Source organism: Nannospalax galili, unplaced genomic scaffold, assembly GCF_000622305.1.
Source record: "Nannospalax galili isolate Female #2095 unplaced genomic scaffold, S.galili_v1.0 scaffold92, whole genome shotgun sequence".
Taxonomy (NCBI): Eukaryota; Metazoa; Chordata; class Mammalia; order Rodentia; family Spalacidae; genus Nannospalax; species Nannospalax galili.
This window is the reverse complement of record NW_008331545.1, coordinates 468,929-487,311: the sequence shown is the minus strand read 5'-3', so window position 1 is coordinate 487,311 and position 18,383 is coordinate 468,929. Positions and strand designations below refer to the sequence as shown.

General features: G+C 41.3%; 1 protein-coding gene across 4 annotated transcripts in view; it reads left to right on the top strand.

The window, feature by feature from the left end:
* Positions 1 to 18,383, top strand: part of Tanc1 (tetratricopeptide repeat, ankyrin repeat and coiled-coil containing 1) — a 246,680-nt gene that overhangs the window by 166,447 nt on the left and 61,850 nt on the right. For all 4 annotated transcript variants that reach the window (XM_008826685.3, XM_008826683.3, XM_008826682.3 and 1 more), the window contains exons 6-7: positions 5,519 to 5,649; positions 6,746 to 6,932. In XM_008826685.3, the coding sequence (XP_008824907.1) occupies positions 5,519 to 5,649; positions 6,746 to 6,932 (318 nt within the window). The remainder of the gene's footprint in view (positions 1 to 5,518; positions 5,650 to 6,745; positions 6,933 to 18,383) is intronic.

Below are 18,383 nucleotides of genomic sequence, written 5' to 3'. Positions count from 1 at the left end.
TCCATGTAGCACTACATTTTTATAATTTCTGGCAATAATCTCAATAATCTGTTTGAAGGATTTTAATTATAGAAAGATTTGTTTCATTCAGCTGTAATAGAAACATTGAGCTTGATAGCTTTCCAAGGTTTTTTTTTTTTTTTTAAGCTAAGAGCTCTTATATTAGTGGTTTTGATAGTTTGATATGGTGTAATGAAATCTGTCAACATTTTTAGGATTTGCAAAACCAGCATTTTCCAATTGACCCAGTCCATGACTTGCAAAATATTGCATGCGGAAATTATCCCAGCATGAAACAAGCAGTAAGGGTAGTTCAGTGATTGAGTACAGGCTCACTTAGTATGCACAGTGCCCTGGTTTCAGTCCCCAGCACACGATAGGACAAAACCCATAAAACAGATCATTAAATTTTACAGCAACATAGTATAAAAATGTTCACTGGGACACATTAAAGTCTGGATTTTAACTTTAAGAATAAGCTATTTGTCAGGTTTTCGCGAGCTATAAGAAAAGCATAGTCCAGGCTGGTGTGATGGCTCAGCAGTTAAGAACACTGACTGTTCTTGCAGAAGACCCAGGTTCGAATCCCAGCACCCTCATGGCAGCTAACAACTGTCCATAACTCCTGTCCAGGGGATCTGACAGTCTCTTCTGTCCACGCGCATTGCACAACACGGGTGCACTTACATACATGCAGGCAGTACATGCATACACATAAAATAAAAATAATAAAGAAAATATTAAAAGAAAATAAAAGCATAGCCACAATTAACTGAAAAGGCTCAAAGGCTCCTCTTTTTCTCAAGTACAAATCTATCTTAGGTTGCAGTTTTTCTGGGGCTTCCACCAAAAGAATATATTCCAGGGCTGGGACTGTATCAGTGAGTACAAGGCTTTGTGTTCAGTCCCTAGCACTGATAAAAACAGAAATATGTTCCAACAGATTACATGCATTGAAAAAGTTTAAAGATACCTTCTATGCTAGATATATTTTAGTGCCGTAGACTAGAAACAGCACATTAGCAGATAGATGATCCATTTTCAATACCATTTTTTTAATCTAAAGAGGGAATTCTGGTGGTTAAAAATAAGTATTCATAAAAACATGGAAAATAGCAGTCAAAGAGGTCAAGAGATTAATGATGGACCATGGGTAGGTAGCAGCGAAGATTAGGAAAAGGCACTTAATGTCAGGTCCAGAGCCTATCTCATTTAGCACACTTAAGTCACAAATACTATCTTGGAAACTTGGTATTCAGTTGTTAAATGTCACATAACTAGTGAATGACCAAAAGTTGTCCACAGCACCCAGTGCTTTATAGAATACAAGGAGAATGAGGGTAAGAAAGAGGCTCCTCTCAATGGAATGGCCATTCTCTACGGAGGACCTTCAGGGACACCCCCCCCCCAAATCAAAAAGGGCACAAATAGATAACTATGTACCTCAAGAGTTTAGAAAAACAAGAACAGACCAAATATAAAATCAGTAGATATGAAGAAATAATAAAAATTAGAACAGAAATTGGTGAACTAGAAAAAAAAAGAACCAGCACAAAGAAGCAGTAAAGGGGAGAGTGAGTCTTTGAAAAAGATCAACACAGTCAGATTAATTACCTAAAGAAAGGGAAGACCCAAGTTAATAAAATTAGACATGAACAGGACGTCATCTGATGTTCACATGTCACAACAGACCTCTAACTGAGTCTGGCTTTATGGAAGGGGAATGAAGTGAAGCACTGAGCCCAGGCTGTAGTGAGAATGTTTTGTAATCAGTAAAAGAAGAGAATTTGTTGTCTTGAAATGATGAGTTCAGAAGACACTATCTGGACCAAAAAATTTATAACTAGTTATATTTTAAGTAAGAGAAATATAAACACATTTGAAAATGCAAATGAACTTGAAGAAATATGAAAATGAAGTAATAGTGAAAAAGTGTGGTGTTGGTGTTAAATCTAGAGATACTAACCGTCTTGTGGTTATATTATAAAGTATTTCTCACACATTGTTGGTTTTGAGGTTCACAGTCTACAGGAAGTGGGTATGGCTACTTCACTGATCAGGAAATTGAGTTTCTGAGAGAGTCAACACCAGAAGAGGTCTAGAATAGCTTTTGAGTGGAGAATGCATCTGTCTTCTGAGGTGGTAGGGAAGGGTGAGAGGATGACTATGAAGGGCACTGGGGATTTGAAGTGATAGTGCGTAACTGAGAAGCAAGCCAGTGTGGACTGCTCTTGATGTTTGTGCCTCAAATGTGTAGTACTTAAACATTCACAGAGCTAAAAAGAAGCAGAAGGGAAGAGCTCCAAGAACTTCCCTTTAGCTTTCCGTGTGGGCTAACCTTCCATGAAGTTGTGATATTGAGCATTCCGTGGGGAGAGTTACTGGGAAGACCACCATTGTCCATTTGCCTGGTGGGTTCCTGTGATGCATGAGGCCAGTTACTCTCTGGGCTCCAGATACTGCAAATAAATTCTTCAGATATTTAAAATCTGTGAGATGTGAAATGAAATGAGGTCTTTCTTTTCTCTGGTCCTTATCGCAGTGATACTGGACAAGGTATGTCCATTATTGATGAGTGAATTAATATCAATTACAAGAACAAAAATAGACTCTTACATTTAAGAAGCTCATTAGAATTTGGTTTGGAGGTCATTTTGGAGGACCAAGTAACTTAAAGATCATTTGGCTTTCCAAAGCACGGTATTGACAATTAAAAAAAAAAAAATGAGCTTTTGTTTCATAGTAAAGTCACTGGGTGGGCTCCTGGGCATCTCATCTCTCCCAGAATGACACTGTCACTCCACTCATTGTGTGCCAGGATGGAAAGTTCAGTTAGAGAAGAGTCTGTGTTAAAGAGTGATGTGGATGGCAGAGTGTACATTAAGAAATCAGACTGAGGTAAACCTTTTAAGGAGAAGATCACCAGAATGACAGTTTAGAGAAAAGACATTGTGAAAAGACCATTGGGAAGCCTTTGAAGATAAAATTGCAGTGATTTTATGGACATAAAATGAGACAGTGCCGTCTCTTCATCCTCAACCCCAGTAGGGTATTAGAACCTTAATAATAGCCAAGCACAGGTTAAACGATTAAGGGAATAGCTCATCATAAATTTTGTCTCTTTTAAACTCAGCCATTACACTTGGAATTGCCACCATAGCTCCCCAACTCATTTAAAGAGGGGGAGATTTGAATGACTAGTCCGTCTTGTTGTTTCATTGTTGTTTTGTTTTTCTTTCTTTTTTCAAGACTTGCTGTGTAGCCCTGGCTGGACTGGTACTCACTCTGTAGCCCAGGCTGACTTCAAACTCACAGTGACAGTCCTTCTTCCTCAGCTGGGATTATAGGCATGTACCACATGCCTGGGTGACTAGTTGGTTTTATATGTTTTTTTAATTTTATGAAAACTTTGAGAACTTGAGGTATCTCTCTGTAGACAGTGTTGAGATGTGATGATGCTCCTGTGGGGTACTATTGTCCCTTTGCTGCATGCAGGGCCCTACACAGGATCCAAGGCTTTCAAGTGAATTCCAACTGAGCCACAGGCTGTGGCTTTGTTTGTGGACAGGGTGAATGTTGCAGCAGCCAAACCAGGGTGTACAACTGTGCTTGGCCACTGCAGCAGCTGCCAACTGGGAGTAGTTTCTGGCTGTTTCCCCAGTGTTTCCGGTTGAACCAGAAGCTAGACTTCCTAGGGCATAGTCAGAATGGAACAGCAGTATGGAGATTGTTTCAAACGAAAGGGGCCATGGAATAGAGACATTGCCGAGATCGGCCCCCTCACCCACTTAATCCCCTTTTTATATTGCCCTTCTCTCCCCCAAGTCCTCCTGTCACCTAAAATGACAGGAACTGCCTGAGCCCTGAGGCACATCAGGGAAAGAGGGGTTAAGCATGGAGGATGAGGGTGGGGTGTTTAGAACCTGTCCTTAGGAAAGTTCAGCTTTTGGGTGTACCTGGGTTGTATTGATTTGATTTGGTTTCCACCCTCCTTTCCTAAGTGCCCATCTGCCTTGAGAATCTATCATGGTTTGATGTCTCTGGTGAGAAGGAACTTTCTCTAGAGTTATGTTAGGGGTGTGGTCCACCCACCCTGGGGTGGCTCCCTTCCCTTGTATTGGCATGGAGGAACTCTTCATGTTACGAGTTTAACTCAAATGATCCAGAATCAAGACTCCAAACATAGGACAATCAAGTCTTAGTTACCTTACCACTCCAGTTCTAGAGTGACTAAAAAAATCCAACCTGTAGACATCTCATCTCATGCCCCAAACATTGACAGTTTTGAGGAGCAAGTAAGTAAGTGGTGAGGAGGCTTTCCTTTCATGAAGATGCCACCAGCCTGGTTCCCTCACAATTGCCATTCTGGGTACACAGTTCAGGATAAGGTCTTCTAAAAAGTTCTACATGTTTAGATTTTTTTTTAAGTTGTTTACAAAAGATATTACTTCTGAACTTTGTTGGTGATATAGCTCAATAGTAGCATCACTGCATTGGTCCCCCATTTTCCTCCACCTACTCTATGTATGTATCTAAATGAATAGATAAGAAAAAGAGGAAAAGATAGTTTATATTGTGAGTTGAAAATTTTTCTTAAGTTTCTACCTCTGTAAGCACAATTTGCTTTTGTGTGTTACCTCCTACCAACAGACACTGACTTAAAATGGGAGAGAGGTGTTAGCTGATATTTTGTCAGCCGTAATTGACAAATGCTGAGTGCCCTTTGGCTTTGGGAGTTAAGATTAACCTCCAGATCAACATTTAAATAAAACCCAATGTTGACATTTTCTTAAGTGCAGAAAGACAGATAGATGATCAACCTGAGGAAGCACCCAAGAAAGGCTGTGCTTCCTGGCATTATTTGGGGCCTTCTGAGTACATTTTTCATCTGGGCGTGGACAGTAGTGCATTAGTAAATCCTGTCTCTTGTGATCTTTTTCACTGGTCTTTGATTCAGTGTGGATTTTTGGTGCTTGGCACTTGAGTTGGAATCCTGATTTTGAATTGTACTACTGTGGAATATGTACAGCAAGTTTTCCACTCAAGTCATCCTTCCCCTGTCTTGCTGAATGAGAATTTGAGTTTTAGTTTTATCCCAGCATTTAAATAACCTGGGTCTTAGCAAGTATGCTGCTTGGTTTTTCCATTATGCTGGCCTCCTGTAGCATTGACTCTAGTGTTCTTTGAGGATAAAGTGAAGTAGAAGTCCTTTCCTACAAAGGGGTGTGTGTGGTGCCCATTTTTCACATGATGTGTGGATAGAAATTGCTATCAAATAATGACATGGGGATCTTCTGGTTCATGTCGGATACTTCACCCTTTGTACTTGAAGTGTCTTACCGTGTCACAACCTCGTCATTAGAATGTGTTGCTAGAGGACAGGCAGCGTTGTCAAACTTCATGCAACTTGTAAGAATGCACAGAAGTGCCAGACAAGCAGCTGGAGTACAGGCTCATCCAGATGTGATGCTGGAGTTCCCCAGGGGGGCATCTTCATTGTTTTCTTTCTTCGTTCCAGAAGCAAAGGCTGATAATGAACCGAGCTGTTCACCGGCAGCTCAAGAACTGTTGACACGGCTGGGATTTTTACTGGGAGAAGGGATCCCAAGTGCCACACACATAACCATTGAAGACAAAAATGAAACCATGGTAATGCCTGAGGAAGATACTGCAGTTCATACCTGCTCAGAGGATAAATGAAGCAATGATATACACCTTCTAGGGGGCGGGGGTGGGAGGGCCATTGTTTATTCAAATGGGTTCTGGGCTCTTGTGTATTGAAATTTATTGCAACAGTTTGTTTCTGGGTCTTTTGGGGGATAGGTGAGAGGGGTTAGGGACAAGCAGAAGGGATCAGAACTTAAGAAAATCTCCATCTTAAGCTTCTAGTCACTACCCTGAGAATAGTGGCTACATGATTTAACATGGCTTAAAGAACTGTTTCATAGCAATCTGCTTCTAGCTCTATTGCTCCATTCTTCTCATCTGATTGTTTTGGTCTATGCTTTCCTAGCTGTTGGGAATTGGGGCTGGGGGGGGTGGAGTTAGTAGGATGAAGGAAAGATTTATAGGAGATGAGGTAGAGGCAAAATGAGACAAGAGCAAATGGTTTGTCCTCTGGGAAGTCACTCCCTGTCCACAGGAGCATAGCCAGTTGCCTTCTGCCACCTCTGAGATAGGCGACTAGCAGTGGGAGACTGTAGCTTCTCCCTGCCAGGGTCTCTGCGAGGAGGCATCGTGGGTTGATTGAGACTACAGTGGTCACCAGTCTCCTTTCCCGAACACAGAGCCCATAAATCTTTAGGAATTGAATCAGGCTGCTGTGCTCATGAAACATTACAAAAACACAGTCCCCAGGTTTTCTGTCCAGAGGTCAAATAACACATTTGTCTTCCACAGGCTTTAAATGAAAGGAAGTCTGCCTGTTGGCTATCTCTGTTTTACAAATTTATGTTCCCACTAAACTGTTGCTAAGATGGCTATTTAGTTTAAAAAAAAAAAAAAAGAAAGAAAGAAAGAAAGAAAGAAAAGAAAATACAAAAGAGGGGACCAGAACAAAGATACTTCCCTTTTAAGATTTGAATACCATGTATATCCCTGTATATCAATAGCTCTCTCTCTAGAGGTGAAATACTGTCTTCCATTTGCCCTGTGTTTAGTTTCATTGTTTTATCATCCAAAACAAAAGCATGTTTTGAAGCATCCGTGTAAGCCATGCTAACTCCTCCTTCCGTTCGTCTTGCAGTGCACAGCTCTGAGCCAAGGCATCAGTCCTTGCTCCACACTAACAAGCAGCACCGCCTCTCCTAGCACCGATAGCCCCTGCTCAACCTTGAATAGCTGTGTCAGCAAGACGGCAGCCAACAAAAGTCCCTGTGAGACCATTAGCAGCCCTAGTTCCACCCTGGAAAGCAAGGACAGTGGAATTATAGGTAAGAAGCACACTGCTTGGTAATGTAATGGCTTGATGCACGTCAACCAGAGCACTCACAGGCACTTTGTAAGAGGGGTTCATTGTGGTCCATGAAGATCAGTTTGCCTGGGCCCTCCCTGTTCATTGCAGACAGCTCTGGGGTCATGTGCAGTTGAGAGAATGAAGCATCAGTGTTTATATTCCTTAATGTTTATTTTGTATCACTAGGCTCATATGGTTTAAAAAAATGGTTTTTTCCTTACTAGATTTGGCTTGTGAAGCTCCAAAAAATTTGTTGGGCATCAGGGGCACCGTAGCAGGGCAACCAAATTACCAAATATGAAGCAGTCTTCACAGCCAGTCTTTATCACTTTTTCCCCTGGTGACCGGTAGTGTGTACATTCTCTAGTACTTCTTATAATGGGATCTGACCACTGTTTTGAGGCCAAGATTTTCTAAGGACACCTTAACTGAGCTCCCATACTTATGTGGCAGATGGGGTTCTGCTGAACTGAGGGTGAGAAGACACAGGTTCTAAGTGGCTCAAGCAACATTGGATGGACTTCTTTGCACACTTCTTTCTTTGTCTATAAATCAAGAATTTTGATTAATTGAATAGTCTGTAGACCTATGTGATATTAGAATTCAAGCACTTTAAGAGCCCAATTTCCATGCCCCATCATAAACAGATTGCTTGTGTGGTTCTGTAGGGGACTTGGGAATGAATATCTGAGGTGCCTTTCAGATAGCAGACAGGTAGGGACTGGAAGGGGATTGCTCAGGCCTTCCCCTGCTCTAAAATTGTAGTTTTATTTCATAGTGAAGCTCTTCAGAACATTTAACACCTTTCTTTTGACTGAGTTCTGCACATGGCTTAGAGGGATATTTGTGTATTATTATTGACTGAACTCCACTTCCACATTAATATGTAATCAAATGGAATTAATTTTGAGCGCCTTATTTTCCTCCAGTTACCTGCAGTTTCTTTCAAGTGTAATTTGAAAAACAAATCACGAGTTCATCCAGCTTGGACTTTGAAAATGGCTCCAGACTTGAGAGAGTACTAGGAGTGGGCTGTGGGCTGTGAGCTTGCTCTAGACCTCTCCTCAGCATGGTGAGGACTCTCAGCTTCAGCAGGTGGCTTTTTCTTTCTTTTGTGCATTGCTTTCATGGTTGCCCTACTTGCATTATCAAACTGTGATTTGCATACCACAGTACTTACTCATTTAAGCTTTTGATTGATTTTTAGTATGTTCAACTTGTCACCACAATCTGATCTTAGAACATTTTACCATCCCCAAGACAGAAATTGTACCTGTCAGAAGTCCCTCTGTGTTTCCCAGAGTTCTCCAGTCCTAGTCAGGATGCAGCCTGCTTTGTCTCTGGCCAGCTAATTTTGGACATGTCCTATGAATGGAGGGTGAACCTCTTTGTCACAGATCCTTTTCATTTAGCTTCAAGGCTTTCTGTGAGCTTATTCAGCTAATTTGCATTCTTTTTTTTTTTTTTTAAAGAATGATACAACTTTTATTTTCCATGGATTTTATAAATACTTCTGCTACATAGTTCATGTATTCTTATGAGATTATTTTTTTTTAGCTTGTATGAAGCTCAGCCTTATACAATTTTCAAGTGATATGTTTGGTAGTGTATTTATAATCTTTAAAAAGTTGATTTTTTGGATTATACAGTATATGAGGTAAAATCAAGATTACATTAAAAATTGTTTTCTCCTCTGCACTAATTTTGCAGTGAGGCTCAAATGACAAGTACACTATTAAATGACATTTACTATCAAAATAGGAGTTCATTTGAATTACTATGAAAAACATAAGCCACTGTGTGGCACAGTTTACCATTTTAGACATTCAACTATAGAAATCTCCGGGCTCTTACACTCAAACTCATTTGTACTGCCAAATGTGGCACTTTAAAGAAGTTTCTAGAAAACAATCGTAATTGCTGTTGTCTGGGGGCAAGCTTTCACCCTAGTCATAAGAGATTAAATAAAATATAAACATATAGTATATGACAAGGTTTTCTTACCATTTGGAAAGGCCAAGTTTATCTTATCTTACCCTGCTTCTCCAGCTGCTTTGTAAATTCACTGTAGTAAACTTCTCCCTGCAAAGCCACTGTTCTCATGTTCTGTTTCCGAGCTCTCTACCATAGGTAGACCTTCAGTGTGAACTCTTTGGGAGCAAGATGACTTTCTTAGCTCTGGACATTTCATCTTTTTCAGAGAGTTTAATCTTCCTTCAAGGATTTGGCCAGTTCTGCCTTTTTTGAACAGGCTCTTATTTTTACTCTTAGTTCTCATGTCGGCATTATATGCCTCTGATTTGTAAACACATCAGGCTTTTTCTGACAGTTACAAATATTTTCAGTAACAGACCCACCTGTTTATCATTCTTTCTCACTGAGATACAATCCTGAAAACTTGAGGGTGATTTGTTTTAAAATTCTTTGGATCAGTACCTGCTAAATAAGTGCCATTGAATTAGATCCCCAGCCCTTACAAGTATTTCTACAGAAAGGTACACGTATTGGTCTAGCTTTCTGTATTGCCAGTGAATGAGTAAGCCACAAGTGGCTCTTAACTAACACTTGATTTAATATAGTCTTCCTCAATCTGAGCTGAGCAGCCCCCATATTAGATGCTCCATTGCACCTCAGTGATTTCCTTCCATGTACTTATTCTTGTTACCTAATTTTGTCTCTGTATGGATGAGAGGGGTCTTGTGTTCCCACCTCTCTTCAGGGTTCTTAGCTGAGTGCTGGGAACGAGAAATTAAAGAAAGAATTGGTGCTACTATTAAGTTGCATGGAAGGAGGGAACATCTAGTTTGTTTATAAAGATCTTGCAGGATTCCTATTTCATAGTTCATCAAACCTTTTAATATTAGTGTCTTAAGCTCAGCCTTGATGAAAAAGGTAGGACTTTTCATGTCATCAAACTACTCTTTGCTCCTTGGCTCAAGCCAGCGTGCTCTTCTTAACTTAGCTAAACATGAAAAATTGTAAAAATTGAAATGAAAGTAGAAAGAGTGAGGGAATGAGTTAGCAGTCTCTCATGGAAGGCGGCAGCTCCTGGAGAGCAGGTTGGCCACCACATTAGCTGTTGTCCTACCGCATACAAGATCCTTTGTGGACAAGGGAAGCACTGTGTTGGTGACAATATGCCTCTCTTTCCTCCTCCCTCACCTGTAAAATTAAAGCCTGTTGCCAAGGGGCACATAGAGGTGTGGTAGGGAGGAGAAGGAAAAGAAGCAAGAATTTCCTCTTCGGACCAACTTGAACTACAGGTGTTTGAAGAGGCAGGAGTGGTGGGGTCAGAGAGGGAGGGACGCCCTCTGCAATTAGTACAGGGTGTGCAGGTGCCAGGGCCTCTGAGTGCAGCAGGTACCGGTGACATACTTGTGGTTCTATGATTGCTGGGGGTGGGGTATGCCCTTTTTCATCTGAAGAACATGCCATATAAAGTGTAGCCTGGGATGGCAACTTTGGGGCATCTTAAATGTTTAAGAAAGCAAAATATTCAAGAGCACCATGATCCTAGTGGACAGAAGTGAAGGTAAAGCATTCTGGTTTTCTCCCTTGGAAGGCCAGCAGTGGCTTGTAAAATGGGTTGGTAAAAATCTGTGTTCCAAACCACACAATGCTTTGAGAAAACAGGAAGCAGTTTTCTGTTTAATTTTCCATCTTAGGTAGGGTAAGTTTTAATGGACCAGTGGAGCTGGGGTTGAATGGCAAAGGCTTTGGGATGGGCCCGTGTAAAACACACATAGTTGCCTCAGTATTGCATGCTTGGGGTGACAGTAGGTTCAAAGCAGTGTTCTGAGTACAGTATTAGCACAGTTTATTCAGGACATTGGGGATGTTTCAAACAGTACCAATCCACCCTTGGAAATCCATCAGCTACCCCTTACTATTTAAGCTGACTCCCAGCATGCTGACTGTATTTAATCTAAATTGTTTTGCCCAGAAGATACAGGAACAAGAAGCCTGTGTTGTGACATGCCCAGGCAGCCCCCTCAGGGCAGCCAGTGGTGCTCTGCCTGAGTTTGGTTTCCACTGCTTAACTGAAGCAAGGGCAGGCCAGTGACCGTTAGAAGAACTTACTGGGCCCCCTTCCAGCCTTGCTCTGTGAGGCCAGGGCTTAATAGACTCTCCGCCCTCCTTTCAACTCTATTATGTTATCCAGAGGGGAGTCCCACTTTATCCTATTTCAAGAGGTTCAAGTTCTTCCAACATAAATGTCTTTAGAAGTATAATAATTCTGTCATATAGAAATACTGGCTAAGCTGGATAGGATTAACTGAATTCCTATGAATGTCTTTTTTATTTTATTTTTTTTAACAAAAGTTCCTTATGCCTTACATATTAAAACCTTTGGCATTATCTAGAAGTTAGTGTCTGATTTTCAAATTTGCAATGTAAAAACCTGCTTAATGTGAATCCAGCTATACTCATTCGCTATAAAACAGCTTTCAATGACTTGCTTTGTAGAGAAAAACTTTATAAAGAAATATGCTTTAAAGGTATTTCTTCTATGCCTGAGAAAACTTTTTTTTCCTTCACTGACACTCCTTTGGCTGCAACTTGCTACTAACTGTTACAGTTGGAATTGTAATCTATATTAATCCCAGTTTTTGAGATAATGTATATTTATTGGCAAGTATATGAAAACTAATCCAACCCTTTAAAACTTGCTGAAAATGCTGTGTTTCAAAGTATTTTTGGATTAAATCTGTTTAATTTTTATGTCCAGCTGATGATAAATATATGTCTATTTCAAGAAAACAGACTTTCTCCATTTAGTAAGAGAGGAGAAACACAAACTAAAGCCCAGATTCCTATCAGGGTTTCATTTTTATTTACTATGTGTGTGTATGTGTGCATATGTGTATGTACATGCATCACTGCATGCATCACAACATGCATGTGGAAGTCAGGAGACAACCCTGTGGAGTCAGTTCTCTCCTTCCACCTTTATTTAGGTTCTGGGGATTTAATTTGGTCACATTTATGCGCCAAGCAGCTTTACTTGCTGAGCTATCTCCCTAGCCCCTCAATTTTTTCTAGGATCTTTCCTCTCCATTAGTAACAGATGTGTCAAGAAGAAGGACTTTGAGGTAGAAATTGGAAAAATTTTGGCTGAGGGTGGGGCCTACTCAAAGCTACTCATCCCTTCTGTTCTTTCTTCACTGTCTACTTTGACTTGTTCAGGTTTTCACTTGCTCAGGCATTTTTGCAGCACCTGTTTCTCTTGAGAGATGGTATTGGGACGGCTTCAGGAAGTCAAGACTCTGAGTGCCCAGTGGTCCTGTCCTCTCGATGTATCCTCTCCCTGCCTGCCCCCCTCCCCGACTGAGCTGGACCGCAGGAGCCGCTGCATCCCACCAGGAGAAGCCGCTGTGGGTGGTGGGGTACTGGCTTCAGCCCTTCTACTTCTCCCTGCCCCTTGCTTTCCTGGGGTGCTGCTGCTTGTTTCCTAATGTTCATTTTGAAGCAAGGGGGACACATATAAGCTTAGAGGGGAACACCTTTGTGGAAACATTTCTCCTACAAGAGTGGCTAATGGTAAACCGTCAGACCCTTGGGTAGTACCCTACTGCTGCCTGATGGGGTGTGCTAATATTTGCTTCCCTGAACAGAAAAAAAGTTATTATGGTAGAGTGACTTTTATTTCCATTGACTCTCTCCTCTCTCCTCCAGGCTTGTGAAATGAAAGTGATTGCAAGGTAGCAGCTTTTGTCTATTCACGTCCTAGACTCCATGTCCCCAGAGAGATGATCAGATGCAGAGGCAGAGGGCAGTGATGTAATCTATGCTCTCTTTTCATTTTTAACTTGTAAATCCCGCCCTTTTGATTGTATGCTAATGCTGCTTTGTTGCTACCTGTATTGCCCCCCTCGTTACCAACTTGGAATGCTTTGGAATTGATTTGGTAATAACTATTTAGAGTGTTTCAAATCTGGGTTAATATTCATTTTGTTGCATTGCCTGCAATTTAAAAATCATCCTTAATTATAGAAGCCTTTTTTTAATCTCTTGGGCGAAGGAAGAAAATTTTTCTTTACATATATAATTTGGTAACATGCTCACTGTGAGAAGGATATCCTCAGGTGATTCTGGCCAGCAGAGCACCTTCACTGCTTTCAGTAACGCTGTGGCTGGGGTCTCCAGGATGTTCTATGTGTATAGTGAGCATTTATAGGCACCTACTGTGTTTCAGAAGCAAGTTTTTTTCAGTATTAGAACAATAAAGATAAGGCATAGTATCTGTTTTCAATATTTGCTCCACTGTGGGACTGCAAAATGATCTGTACTATCAATTGCTGTGAAGACGGCACATTAATGGATGTGTCCCATGAAAGATGCTTGCTCTAGATGCATAATAAGTGTCTTGAGCCCTTTTCCTGAGGAGTCTGGAATGGTGGGGTGTCACCTGAGTATGTCAAAGGCTCCAGGACAGATGCAGTTTGTGTGTTGGTATACAAAACATTACCAAAGCACCCTCTAGCACCTGCTAGAAAACATCGTGTTCAGATCCTAAGCCTCTGGAGATGGTTCTCTACCATGCCAGATCCAGTTGTGACAGTATTCTTGCTGAGAGAGGCGGGTCCATTCCTCTCGCTCCCACGCTGCCCACAGCCTTTCCTTCAGGTGTTTCCACAATCAAAGGTCCTGATGAATGTGCCTGGGAACTGCAGCTGGGTCCCTGGCCTTGCTACATGTTGTGGCAGAGCACACCTTGCGCAATGTGGGTGAGCACTGAGCTGGAGATTTGGTACAAAGATCTGGCTGTCACAATCCAGTGCACAGGGTTCCCAGCACAACTGAAGAGGCAGGGCTGGCCGGAAGTGCCAAGCTGCGGTCCAGAGGCTGGTGCAGGAGGAAAAGCTAGGCAGCCCTGGAGCGGAAGGTTTCCAGGGCCCCATCCAGGCACTTCCTCTGGCCTTCCAGGACAGGTGACTGTGTCTTCCCAGGGACTCTCTCCTCGTTGGGCTGACAGAGGTTAGGAGCTGGCAGCAGGTGAGCCAGGGACTGTTCTGTGTGTATCTTGCTAGTTTGTAGGTGGGATGGGTCTACGGTGGGGATGGGAGAGATGTACAGTCCTGCATTGCTGGCCAGAAAAATTAAGCCAGGTAGAATTCAAGCATGTTGTCTTTGTCCTTGTTGCTCTGGGACTCCAGAGTGTGGCCCGGTAGCCTGAACAGCTGTTGGTATGAGGCCTGAGTGCAAAGGAGTGGACCAAGACTTTCTGTTGGATCAAGGTCCTGGACAACTGTCACAAAAGTGTGGCCTAGACTTATCTCACCCATCTTCCCACCTCAGAGGCCCTTTGTTGCAATGAAACATAACTTCTAAAGCTGTCAGGGATCTTCACTTGGTTAGGTCAAAGGGGGCTCTACAGTAGTTGAAGTTTCCTTTTGAATTCACTTCTTCCCTCCTCCTACTTTCATAAGCAACCATCACATTCCTTGCTGGATTGATCATTAATTTGTTGCTCTAATGTTTTAACTTTAAACTCTTCCTGTCATTCATTAAACTGAAAATGGAAGTTCATAGATGTTTAAGCGCTATTTTATTTTTCTTCAGTTGTACAGGGAAGAAAGTACTAGCATATTGATGATTTAAGAGGTACTTTAACTATGACCTCCTGTCTAAAATTTTTACAGACCCAGGGAAGGACTGGGCTGTCTTGCAACACTTATTTTGTATATGGAGAATGCAAGACAATCTTTGGAGTACTTGAAGAAAATGTTAGTTTCTATTTTTCCTTGTCACTTAAAAATGTATTTTGGTGTGTGTTTTACAATATAATAAACTAGGATGGTATGTGTACATAATTTATAAAATGTACCCGGGGTGCATGTCTCAGATTTTCTGGAAATAGTGTGGCATGATCAGAGCAGCATGGAACAGCCTCTGAAGCTCAGTGATACTTCAGGAATTGTGGGGTTTTTCTGAATGAGGCTGTTACAGGGAGTCATCAGGTTAAGACATGACAAGGGCTTAAAACACAGTAAGCACTGGGCATGTCAGCCACTGTAGTATGCATGTTACTTCCTAACGATATGTATTTATTCTGAGTTCCTCCCTAGAGGATAAGAAATTTGTACACATAGGCATGTAGCAAACCATGATTTTTCTTTTTGCTTGAAAACTGGAATTAGGAAGAGGAAATAAAGAGCTAGAGAAAAGAGAGGCTGGAGAGATGGCTCAGAGGTTAAGAACACTGGCTGTTCTTACAGAATACCTGGGTTCAAATCCCAGTATCCACATGGCAGCTAACAACTGTCCATAACTCCAGTTCCAGGGGAATCTGACAACCTCTTCTATCCTCCGTGGGCATTGCACGACGTGACACGGGTGCACTTACCTACATGCAGGCAATACAGGCATACACATAAAATAAAAATAATAAATAAAAATGTTTAAAAAAGAAAAGAGCTAGAGAAAAGATGAAGCTAGAAGTCGGAATCATACAGTTTTATTCATTTTCCTAGTACTGGTCAGAAAGTTGAATTCTTAGGTTTCCTTTTAGCCAGTGCAAAGAAACACAATCAATCACATAAGTGTGTGCAAAGACAGAAAAGTATCTTCCTGGTGCTGTGTGCCTGGGGAACCAAATCATTGTGCAGATCCTCAAGAGAGGAAGCTGGGGACTGGAGCGATGGCTCTTGCAGAGGATCCAGATTCAATTCCCAGCACCCACATGGTGGCTAACAACCGTCCATCACTCCAGTTCCAGAGAAATTCAACACCTTCTTCTGCTCTCCAAGGGCACTGTACCACATGAGCCCACTTACATACATGCAGGCAATATGCTCATACACATAAAATAAAAATAATTTAAAAATATTTTTAAAAAGAGAGGGGAAGCCCAGCTTGGGCCCTGTCTCATATTTAAGATGTTGTCCTTGATATGTGTGTGTTCACACTGCTCACACACTCTACATCTCATTGTTCCTGTAGCTTAATGTGAATTCTGCTGTTGTGTGCAACACAGGCTTGATCTTTGACCTAAACCTTCTGAATCCATGCTGTAATCCATCTAGTTTTAGTGAGCTACTTGGCTCTGAACCTATATTGATTTTGATTTTTTTCATTCAAATTTAAGTATACTTCAACATAGAAACTAAAAAAAGGGCAAAGATGAGTTGAAGAAAAGCAAAAGAGGAGAAGGAGGAAAGTTTTATTGTGGAGCTTTACCTAGTATTTCCATCCAGTAAATCCTGGGCACCATGTGGAGCCCTGGCCCTCCCTGTGAGAATTAGGCCTTCAGCCTGTCCTGCACTCCAGGAACCCTGATCAGACTTTCCCAGCTGCTCCCAGCTGCTTCCTGGGTCCCTGAGGTGGTAAGTCTGCTGTCTGTGCTACCATTTGTAACAGGAAGTGGGGTGGTCCAAGTTCTTGTTCCTAGTGGTTGGGGGTTTTAGAACTGAGCTGTTGCAAAAGCACATAGCAATGAGGAAGAACAAATTTGGAAAAGCATCTCCCTTAGATGTTCTGCTTTTTAAGAATGGTACCACCAAATAAAAGAGCCAAAACAATAAAACCAAGCACATCCCCTACCCTCAGTCTGGAACATTCCCTTCTCATTTTCTCATCATTTAAATGTTGGGGCAGCCTGGGAAATTAACTTACTACAGTATGTCTCAGAAAAAGCACTGAATTCCAAATGCTAGACTTAACAGCAATTTGTTTTACAGGACTGTCTGTAGTTTATGCTTTCAACTTATTAATGGAGTTATTATCAATAATGAATTACCATAAATAAACAATAAACTCATTAATAACCCATTCCTGTAAGGCACAGACTCTAGCATATAGCAAACCTCCAGTGTATGTTAGCTCTTCTGTTAACACTGCAGCAGCATCATTTCCATGATGGAAAGAATCATGCTTGTTAACTTACATGTAAATTGTCCATTTCAAAACACAACGAAGATTATGCTTGATTCCAGAGAGCTGGTGGCATGGTTCATTACTGCTAGAACACCCAGAAACATTGGGATAATAATGGTGAGTTCCCAAAAGTTGAGACAGACCCCACCCAAACTAGCTGCTTCTTTGGTTAGAGACAAGAGGCCAACAGTCCTGAACAGGTAACAGTGAGGTTACCAAGGTGTAATGTCTGACCACATGTAGAATTAAAGTTTGTCTGTTTATTCATTCTGTGAGTGTTTGTTGGGTATTTACTGTATCCCCAGTGTTGTACTGTCCAGAAAAGGGAAATATCAGCTTGACATAGATACACTGCAGAGGTTTTCAATGGGGTTTATAAATGAGGTTTATAAATGAGGAAGAGACCAGAAGGCAGTAAGTCCAGGCTATAGCAACAATGTCATTCTTAGAATTATGGCAGGATGTCCTGTGGCCACAGCAAGGAAACTGTTTTGTTTTTACTTCTAAACCTTTCTGAATATTATAAAAATCAAACGAAACTCCATTCAGGGCTTTTGGTCCTAAATAAGTGATTCTGTTTAGGCTAATGGACTAGTTGCTGATAGAGTGTGTTCTTCGTGTAGATAAAGTCGCTCCCTCCAGGCAGCTGGGTCTGAGCTCACTTTGGCCAGCTCTTTCTCATTTGCCAGGATCCCAGTCAGAGGCCTAGGCTGCTGGGATCCAAATGGACTGTTAGTGGACATGGCTCTTGTCCTCAAGGACACAAGCCAGAGTCAAATTAACATTGGGGCAGCAAGAGTGAACATGTGGCCTGTGGTTGCAGGGGATCCTGTACAGCTCAGATAGCATCTGTAAATTAGGAGCATCTGTTTGTAGGAACTGTGTAGGGTGAGTATTGTGCTTTTCTTTTACCACATTCTTCAGCTCTTTGGCCAAGACGTTTTTAAGCGTTTTCTGACCGTTTGTTTTTGTTGTTCTGTGCTGGTTTTCTTCCCGGTAGGTTAAATTTTAATTCTAAAACCAGAGCATACCTTCCCTTGCTGGTCCTTTTCCTGTACTAGTACACAGATTTTTCCATTCTGTGTTGCTAAAGAAATAAGACAAGTTAATCTCTCTGGACCATGCCAAACAGATGTTATAAATGTTAATTTTAAAGATCAGATTCTCTGCTTGACTTTATAATTGCGTCTTTGTTTCTATATTCTCCTGCATCTTCTGCATTAACTGTTGTGTTGCCTGTCTCTCCCCCAGAAAATATTCATTCAGATGGGATATTTTAAGATTCAGAGGAATTTAATGAGATATGAGCAATTCATCTTGGTTAAAGGGAGGATTCATTATCTCTAAACTATATGGGTTTACCGTTAATCTCAGATACTTTAAGACAGCTTTTTCATTATCTTCCTATCAGTTTATTTTTTCTTTCCTGTAGAGTAGAAATGATTTAGCAGTTTATTTCCCCTGATAAGCAACATTCTTTTAATTTACCAAGATACATTGTATGAAACATAACTTTGATAAAGATCTGTGTGGACCAGAAAACTTTCCACTG